The following is a 9,553-nucleotide window of genomic DNA, read 5'->3' on the forward strand; positions in this document are numbered from 1 at the left end:
AAGATTCTTTTTTCCCTCCCGTTTTTAGCTGGGTACTAGTGCTGGAGGAATGTAGTGAGATTTCTGGGACGCTGGCTTGGCTTTTCTTTTCTAAGACGAACCTTAATTTAGTTTGTCGCCGCTGTCCCTAACCCGTCAGGGGGCAATTATGTGATAATGACGAGAATTACACAGTTCTTTTATCTGGCGGCCGTGCACGAACAGGGCTCTGCACAGCGAAATCCGTTCACACTTAAACTCCCCTCCCCCGACAAAGTCTATTGCTGGGGACCAGAGCTCTCCAGCGCGGCTGCTGGTGTCGTTCCGACGGATGGTTCCGAGCCGGAACTGCAAAGCGGGATCTGGGCCTTTCCAGCGGCCGTGGAGCCGCCCTGGGGATGCTCCCCGGGGGCGTCGTCCCGTCCGGCGGAGAAACGCCGAGCCCGGCTGCCGCCGCCCCGGCAGCCCTGGCCGCAAAACACCCAGGAGCTCACATCGCCTCGGGTGGCTTTTTCCTGCCCTCCCTCAACATATCACAGAACGGTGAATTAGGGAAAAAATTAAATTAAAATAAAATAAAGGACATTACCACACACTCAGCTTCACAGGCCGGTGGCATCGCAGCGCCCCACAAGCGTACCCTGCGGGAGCGTTCCCCGCCTTCCCTCTGCACAAGCCTGGCCCTACAAACCTTTCCTCTCCACATCCACGCTTAAGCACTACGTTTTGATTTTCTTGAACACGGCTCCGTCCTCCATAACCCGCCCCAGAAATTATGTAAGAAAATAGCAGAAGTATTTAATTGATAACATTTGATTTATTTAAAGTCCTTAACTGCAAATGATCAAAAACATACTTCACGCATTAAATCCTCAGTTATCGTTTTAAATCAAAATATTTTTTTCAATTACAATCACATTTATAAAATTAACAAAATTTCTTAAATTCACGTGTAATTATTTTTTACGGTCATTTAAAGCAATTTCCAGCTGTAAAGAAAGAAAACAATATAAACCATGCAATAAATTAAGAACATTGAAACAGCGAACAGGAATAATAATAAAACCCGTCTGGCTATGCTAACACCGTGTAAAACTGTGGAAAGTGCAATAACACTGGATGAAATAAGCTAACGATGGCGATAATTAAATGGCCACAAAAAAATTTATTAGACAAGTTTGAAAAGCGGGGAGAGACAGAGCTGTCCTCTTTTCCTTGCATCACTGTAGTAGTCAATGTTTCCTAGGGAAGGGGGGAAATAACCTGGTTATAGATACACAGTTCTAACAGGTACACAATGGATACACTTAAATTAAATAAGTATGTCATCCACATGTTGATGAGAGTTCCTGATGAACTAGAATCTTCAGTAACAGATGGGAAGGGAAAAAAAAAATCCAACTGGCTGTGACCTTTTGTAACTTTATATTACATCCCAAAACAGGTAACACTTGGAAAAAGATAAGGGTCGCATCCTGCACTCCAAAGCTCCAGTTGGTCCCCTCGGGAGTGCAGGATCCGGCCCGCAGCATCTGGGTTCTGTGTGGGTTGTAGTAGCCGAAGGTTTATTTTGCAAGTATCAAAAGGATGATCCGAGAAAGTAAATAGTTCTCTTGTTGCTTAGTGATTCTCTTAGTGTTTTGCTACTTCACAGCAGTATTGTCCTTCAAAGCCTTTTTAATTAAAAAAAAAGTCTTAAATGCCTACTCGCTTCTTCATCTCCGTATTGTTAAAGTATTGCCACATACCTGTAAACTTACATGAGATTATAGAACACATAAGGGAGGGAGACGAGGGGGCGGAAAGCACAAACAAGTAGTTTACACGCTCAACATTTTTTTCTTCTTTTTAATAACACCCTGCATAGGCTGGGGCGGTCTCCGGGGAGAGGGGCTGGGCGGCAGGGGCCGGAGGGAGTATGTACAAGCGGGACGCGGCCGGCTTTGCAGGAGGTCGTGGTGGATCATAACAACACACAACGCGTTGCGAGACAATTAAAAAGTAACAGTCCTTTCCACGCAGCGTGCGGAAACACCTTGGTCTGTCTCAGGGAAAGCGGGGAGAGAAGCCAGGGAGGGGAGGAGGGGTCTCGGCCCCGGCGGCGGGGGTTGCACAGCTAGGAGGTGTTTAGCACGGGTCTGGAATACACACCTTGGTAGTAGGAGGGCTCTAGGGCCGAGGGCTCGATGCTGCTCCGGCCAGCCATGGAGGCGCTGCCAAGGGGCAGCCCGCCGGGGATGCTGGCCCCGTAAGAGGAATATTGCAGAGCCTGCTCGTAGGCTTTGAAGTCCAGCTTGTGCTGCTGCTCCGAGGAGGACATGAGATTGTTGATGGAAAACGGGTGGTTGAAGGAGTAGTGGGGATCACCCTTGAGGTGGAGCTGGGGTTCGTGGGCTAATGAGTGAGGGGGGTGTGGGACGGAGGCCAAGGTGGGCACAGAGCTGATGGTGGAGGAGGCGGCCGAGGCCGAGGTCTTTAGCTCCGTGCTTGATCCACTGTGGTCCATAGACTGAGGGCTGGTGGACGGGTTGGAGCTGGAGAGAGAGGTGGCCGTGTCCAGCTGCGCAGGTTTGTTGTGGCCTCTGTGCAGGGGGGAGTTGGAGCTTGAATTAGAGGCCCCGGCCTGATCTTTCCTGCCCTCCTGAGTGGCTTTACTGTTCGCCGGCTTCTCGCATTTGAAGCGCTTTTGCCGGCGGAGGTAACAGCCGTTCTCAAACATGTTGCCGGAGTCGGGGTGCAGGGTCCAATAGGAGCCCTTGCCGGGCTTGTCGGGGGACCGGGCCACCTTGACGAAACAGTCATTGAAAGAGAGCGAGTGGCGGATGCTGTTCTGCCAGCGCTGCTGATTCTGTCGGTAGTAGGGGAAAAGGTCCATGATCCACTGGTAGATCTCGCTCAGCGTCAGCATCTTGCTGGGTGCCTGCTGGATGGCCATGGTGATGAGGGAGATGTATGAGTAGGGCGGCTTGGCGTGGGGGTAGGTCCGCTTGAAGGACTTAGCGTCCCGCGTCCTGCCGAGGTTGGACTGGGTGTAGGCCATGGGGCTCATGCAGGGGTTCATGCCGCCGTAGGGGCTCAGCCCGTTCATGGGGGCCGGCTGCGCAGACATGGCGTTGATGCCCCCGGGGCTCAGCGCCGTGCCCATGGCGGCCACGCCGGCCGGCATGCCGTTCACGGGCCCCGCCGAGCCTGCCGGCATGCCGGCCACGGCGCCGGGACTCAGCCCAGCCCCCAGCCCCGTGTTGGCGTAGGACATGTTGAAGGAGCTGGAGGTCATGTTGCCGCTTGTCGTCATGGTGTTCATGGTCATGTAGGTGTTCATGGTGTTCATGGAGCCCAGCCCCGAGTTCATGTTGCTCACGGGCACCGAGGAATAGGCCTAGGGCAGCGAGACAAAGAGACGGAGTTAGAGAGGAGAGAGGTGTGGCAGGACCCCGTAGGGGCCGGATCCGCCCGCCTGGCCCAGCCAGCCGTGCGAACGTCCTGCTGCGGGACGCCGGCCGCTTCCCCGACACCAGGGAAAAAGCTTCCCCGAAGCCGCACGGAAAGGCAGCTGCTTCCATGAAAAGCCTGTTTCATATCTCTATACATTTATAAGCAAACACGGAGCGGAGGTGCTCTCTCCGGACGTGCTGCCGGTTACCGGCGTGTCGCAGCTTGCGCGGGCTGCGCCGGGACCAGCGGGGCGCACGGACCGACCGCCTTCCCCGAGCCGCTCCAAGCCCTCGCGGAGCCGGGCTGCGGGCTCGGACTGCCCCGGCACGACGTGTTCTCTCCGGCGCGTTCCCGCTTTTTGTTTTTATGTGTCCTGTCTCGCTAGTTAAGTACTTAAACTCATCAGAGTACTGAAATTGGTGGGCATACACTGTTTGCGCTAAGGAGAAAGACTGCTTGTATTTTCTGAGAAAAATCTCACGCATGTCTCCCTTCCCGCAATAATTTAAATTTCTTTTCTAAGAAACATACAAGATGTAATACTATCTTGTTGCAAAATAATTTTAAAAACCGCCACCCAAACCAAACAGGTCTTGTTGGCCTGTTTTATCTGTAGAAAGCTTCCCCCGTCTACATTTTCTATCAAAAGTCTTTAAATTAAAGTTTTAAAAAAAATCAATCAACCAACCAATCAAACACCAAAACTATCTCAAAGTATGAAAAGCTTGAACTCCTCCTCTCTGAGATTTTTTACAATTGCACAACGTGGAAAAAATTGAAGTACCCTAGCACATAATACAACTCTTAAAAAAGGCACAGCCGGAGAGCTTGAATTTGTGCTTTCCACTATGGCATCTGATTTAACAGGAGAGAGAAAGATGTCTCCAGTTTACTCGAACTACTGCTAATATGGCTAAGAAAAGGAGGTTTAAGCAACGGTTAAATATTTAAAACTCATTTCTGATCCCCACAATTTTCACGAACTTATAAACGCACTTTTGATTTAGAGGATCACGTTAATTATTTGACATGGTAGAGCGCGGCTGGGTTTCCCACGTTGCATTCTTGCAGTTATTCACATTAAATGGCAAGAGGTGAGGAAAGATTGAAGTTTAAAAAAATAGTAAAAGCGAAGTTCCCTTAACTTTATGTTTGTGGACAGTGCTTATAAGCGAGGAAAAATGAGTCTGGAAACTGCACATAATTAGGATGACCCTTGTTTGCCCTTAGCCGACTTTCCTTTATTAAAGGAGATGCCAGCCGGGTGACACGTATCTGCCTGTGTCCGCGTGGCCCTTGGGCGCGTGTGCCAGCCTCGGGTGCGGGACGAGGCGTGGGGACTGCGGAGCCGTGTGTCCGGGTGTGCTGATGCAATGCCCGGCTGCGCACACCCAGGTGCTGCCTCGCTGCCGCACTTCCTCAAAACGGCTCCTTCCAGGGCGGGAATCCGCGGCGCGGCTGCCCGTGCTGCCGGGCGCTGGCTTCTCCGGGACCTCCGTTGCAGAGCCTCAGCGGCACAGCGCGGAGCCCAGGCCCCACAGGGCCGAGGGGCCCCGAGGTTAGGCTCCGGGCTCTGCCGCGGCCCTCTCCTCCGCCGCAGCCGCGGGCGCTTGGGCCGGTTCTCCTCCACCTTATGGACGGCGCTGTCAAACGGGCGCGGGGAGCGGGAGCGCCCGCCGCGGTCCGGACCGGTCCGGGCGGGGGGCGGCGGGCCCGGTGCGGGCCCCCTCCCGGCCCGGCTCTCGGCAGCGCCGCCAGTCGGCCCGCGGCAGCAGCGCACGCCTTGGGCAGCCCGTCCGCAAAGTACGGACAAACGGCTGGTCTTCCCCCTGCTTTCCTTTTCCCCGGCCTTAACAGGTGAGGGCCCGCTGCTGGCGAGTAGAGAGGCCGGGGGTCCCGCCGAGAAGCTCGGGGAAGGCGCTGCCCCAGACCAGGACGCGCTGGCGTCCGTCTCCCTCCGCCCCTGCCATCTGCCGGGAAGGCGGCGGGTGCCGGCGGCGCGGCCAGTGCTCTGCCCCGAGCCAAGAGTTTACGGGGTGCTTTTGTGCCCGCCGCGAGAGAAGATTACGCCTCTTAGATGAGATCAAGGGCTTCCCCCGGCCCCCCGGCCCTCCTGGCGGGCTCGCAGCCGCCCCGAGTCTTCCCCAAACGCCTCCAGGGCTCCTGGAAGCTATGTTTTCCTTGGGGAAGCCAAGCCAGTTTCGGCGCCGGAGGGAGGGGGAGGTACGCTTGCGTTGGCAGGATCTGGACTGCAAACCGATTCCTCCGATTGCTGCCCCCTCCAGACCCCTAGCCACCCCCAGGTCGTCCCCTCCCTTGCACAGGGGCAGCAGCGAAGCCAGACCCTGGGATTTACTCACCTCCTGAGTGTCGGCGTAGTAGCTGTTCCAGTCGCTGGTTTCATGCCCTTCCATTTTCACAGTCCCTAACATTATGGAGCCAACCTGCCCGGTGTAACCATCCAGCCTTCTTGCAAGCGAGCGACGGGCAGCAGGAAAAGAGCCCGAAAGCCCGACCTAGCAGGAAGCCAGCTCTCAGGAGGGGCGGGGGGTGCTGAATTCTGCTCTATAACCAGCCAAAAAGGAGGCAGGGAGCGGTGTGGGGCGAGACAGTTGAGAAAGTGAGGAAGTGCGGCTGGGATGTGAGTGGAGTTGAGCTGATGTGGATCTTACGTCGCAGAAGTACCCACCTCCTCCTCCTCCTCTCCCCATTTGTCCGCCGCACAAAGGCGTTCGCACCTACAAAGCCGGAGATGCACCTGCAAACAAGGCAGTCCCCCTCGCCTGCAACTCCCCCCGGGCGGCACTTTATTTGCAAAGCTGCGTAATTGGTTTAAGCTTGTGGGGAAAGAAGGAGAGACAGAGGTGGGAGAGGGGGACAGAGGGGGGCGGGGGCCGGGACGGGATGGGACGGGGGACGGGCACGACCACCCTTTCAGGTGGACAGGACAAATGCTAGGAGGGATAGGGGGAAATAAAATGAGGCAGATGAAGGAAGGGCAGCCCCTTCTATTTGAAGAGAACGCAAAAGGCCATCCAGCCTTAAACCCCTGAGATTAGAGGCAATATTTACTAAAGGCCGGTAGATGCTCCTTTAACTTGATGGCCTGGACGTGCTTCAAAGTCCCGAGTCCTAAAGTCCGCAGGTTCCCCCCTCTCCCGCCTGTCACTCCACAGCTGGTTCCCGCTGTGAAGGGTCCCTCCAGGCCCTGCCGCAGTGCCCCACGTTCCCACCGCCTTCGGGGCAGGGGATCGGGTTGGGCGCTCCGGGCTGCGAGCAGGAGGCTCGGCTCCGCGCTCCCCAAAGCCCTCCCAACCCTCCTCCCACCACAACCCCCCCTTCCTCAGGGCTAAAATAGCCCTTCAAACGGGGTGCCGTCCTATGTTGATGGTGATAATGATATTGCTTTTTCGGGTGCCTTATGTTCAGAAACCATGCGAGTCACCGTGTTGAGACATAATACTATGGGCTCCCAATAAATACGGACAGAGGCCTGAATGCGGATCCACTGATATTAACCTCCACTTGGCAAACATCAGGTGAGTCACTTGAACCATTTTATATCTTTACTGTGGAAAGCCTTCAGCCCAGAAGGCTCATTTGGAAGCTTTCTCTGATGCCAGAAGCCCAGGAGCAGCAATAATAGGTAGTGAGTATCTAATTTCCAACTTCTTGCTTATTGACCTGATTTCTCACAACGAACAGGGTAGGAGGATTCTACACAGGCTGGTAAAAGGTAAAAAACACCGATAAAACAAACTGACATTGGAAAAAGCTTTTTATTATTATGGAAGGAATCTCTCAGTCTTTGCAGAGGGATCAAACATTTTCTGTCCTGTCCGGCTCTTCGAGCCTATGTCAACACCACGGACTTTTCTTAGGTTTCTCTATCCTATCCCTTGTGAGTTCGTTCCACCTAGCTACTAGAACTTTTATCACCTGATACTAGAAAACAAAAACCAAAAAGTCAAAACAAAACAAAACAAAAAGTCTACATCACCAACCAGCAGCTAATAACCCTTCCCCCCCCAAACCCAAACAACTTTTCCAACAGTGGGAATTTGAAGGGGAAATAAAGCTTCTTGGGATTTTGAAAAAGGCTTGCACATCATACCACACAAACTATAATACACAAACTATAATTCACACCTGGGTATGAATTTCAGCTTGACGTGTTTATCCTTCAATATGGCCACAGTTGCTTCCACTGTGATTTGTTCTCGAGTGATCTGTGGAAATGTCACCCCCACAAACAGGATTTTAAAGTTTCTTATAGAGGCACAGAATTCAAATGACGAGATACAGCATATCTCTGCCACTACAAATATGTTTTAACTTGTTCTCTGAATGCATTTTCTGTTACCCCTTTCTTTGTTCTTTCTCTCCTTTATTTATTTTTTAAAATTTTTTTATTTTTTAATTTTTAAAATTTTTTATCTGGCAACAGAATTAAGTCAAATCCTCGAAACAAACAAAACTCTGGAATCAACAGATGAGAACAACAAATGAAAATATGTCTTGAAGGAAATAAAATATATAAAAGCACTGGATTAAACCCCTGCTTTCTCAAATAGTCAAATTACACCCATGGAAATTGGGACAAACCCCAATGGAATATCTAAGAAATATTAGAATGATGTATGCATCCTTCCTCTTTTCCTAATGGAAGCGGTGTATTGTATGTCTGAAAACAGAGACCCTTCGGTGGCGGCTTGCCCATTTCAGTGTTTGAGGTGTGCGGAGTGTGGTTCCCCCCTGGCAGCCCGGCCGCATGCGGGGATGCTGGCAGCAGTGCAGCTGCCCCACAGACCCCGCTGCCGGCACCCCCCCGCTGGGTGACCTCGGGGCGGTGCTGCCTCGCGTTCCAGAGCCCAGCCCCGCGGGAGCAACACCCGACGGGACGCCGGGCAGCCCAAGCTGGGTCACTCCGTACCTGGAAAAAAGGGCAGGCACTAAGCCGGCCACGCTCATCGGATGCTGCTACAAACCACGGAGGCGTTTCACCGGGCGGAGCAAACGTGGAGCCGGCAAAGCCGCCCTGCGGGCCGGCCGCCCCCAGGCCGCCCCGGCTGGGATGCCCGCGGCCCGGGAGGGGAGGGGAGCGGCGGCTTGTGCAAAGCCTCAGCGCCTCCTGTTGTCCGGCTGCGGGCTTAGCTCCCTCCCGAGGTTGCTCCCAGAGGTGAGAGCGCAGGCAGGATCTTCTCTTAATCTGCTTAGCGCCTCTCGACTTGATGTATAATAAGCAAGCCCTAGTCAGAGCCAGCCGCTGCTGGAAATTTTCTTTGGTCCGGTTGCTGTGGTGCAGCCCTGGTGGAGAAAATCCTCCCTTAAGTCCAGAAGAGGGTCAGGACGCCTCTGCCCACAGCCACAGGAAAAAGCGGGTATTTTGGTAGTTGCCCTTGCCCTGTACTTGAGCTTTTATGTGGTGAAGCCCTATGTAGGATGCTCTGCGAGTCCAGCGGGATTTTTCAGTATCCTTTGCAGCAGGCTCAGCAGAGAAGCACTCTCCCAGGATGCAGGACGCTGTGTAGTAGCCAGGAGCTCTCCAGTCGCACCTAGCTGATGGGGTTTTCAGGAGTCAGGTTAGTAGCACTGCCCCTAATTACACAGCACCTTTCCCCAGCTCTCGTTCGAGTAGCATCAGTTTCTGTACACTTTTTGTTTGTTTGTTTCTTCTTTTTTTCTTTCTTTGGTTTTTAAATTTTTTTTTCAGGACGAGCGTTTAGTGCAACCTGGAGAAAGTGCAGGCTGAGGTGAGCTTTACCCGGCTAGATGGGATCAGGGTCTCAGCTCATTGCTCCACAAGTGAGCTCTGCCAACGGTGCAAACATAGAGCCTGACCTAAAAAATACGGAAATATGTTTGTGGAGCGGGGGCAGGACTTCCAGGGGAGACCGTGTTACCAGCGCTGTCAGGAAGAGCTGGGCCCCGCAAAGGCCGCTCAGCAAGCGTCTGAGTTTTGGGAATCGCCTTCTGGCCCCTGGGACGGGGCTTCCCGCAGCTGCTGGAGGACCGGAGCCGGCCCCGGCGCGGCGCTGCCCACGGGCCGGAGCTCCTTGGGGCCCAGCGCCGCCCGGGAGCGCCGCCCGCAGGCTCTCTCCCACCCGTGGGCCGGGGCAAGCGGCGGGAGCTTTAATTT

General features: G+C 53.8%; 1 protein-coding gene across 1 annotated transcript; it reads right to left on the reverse strand.

Moving 5' to 3' along the window:
- Positions 1-855: 855 nt before the first annotated feature.
- On the reverse strand, positions 856-5,929 carry FOXA1 (forkhead box A1). The gene is made up of 2 exons (XM_059474332.1): positions 5,775-5,929; positions 856-3,358 (listed from the first exon to the last, which is right to left on the reverse strand). Exons 1-2 carry the CDS (start codon positions 5,844-5,846, stop codon positions 2,096-2,098), a joined length of 1,335 nt encoding a protein of 444 aa, XP_059330315.1. The 5' UTR covers positions 5,847-5,929; the 3' UTR covers positions 856-2,095.
- Between the last annotated feature and the right edge of the window lie 3,624 nt (positions 5,930-9,553).

Source organism: Ammospiza nelsoni, chromosome 6 (assembly GCF_027579445.1).
Source record: "Ammospiza nelsoni isolate bAmmNel1 chromosome 6, bAmmNel1.pri, whole genome shotgun sequence".
Taxonomy (NCBI): domain Eukaryota; kingdom Metazoa; phylum Chordata; class Aves; order Passeriformes; family Passerellidae; genus Ammospiza; species Ammospiza nelsoni.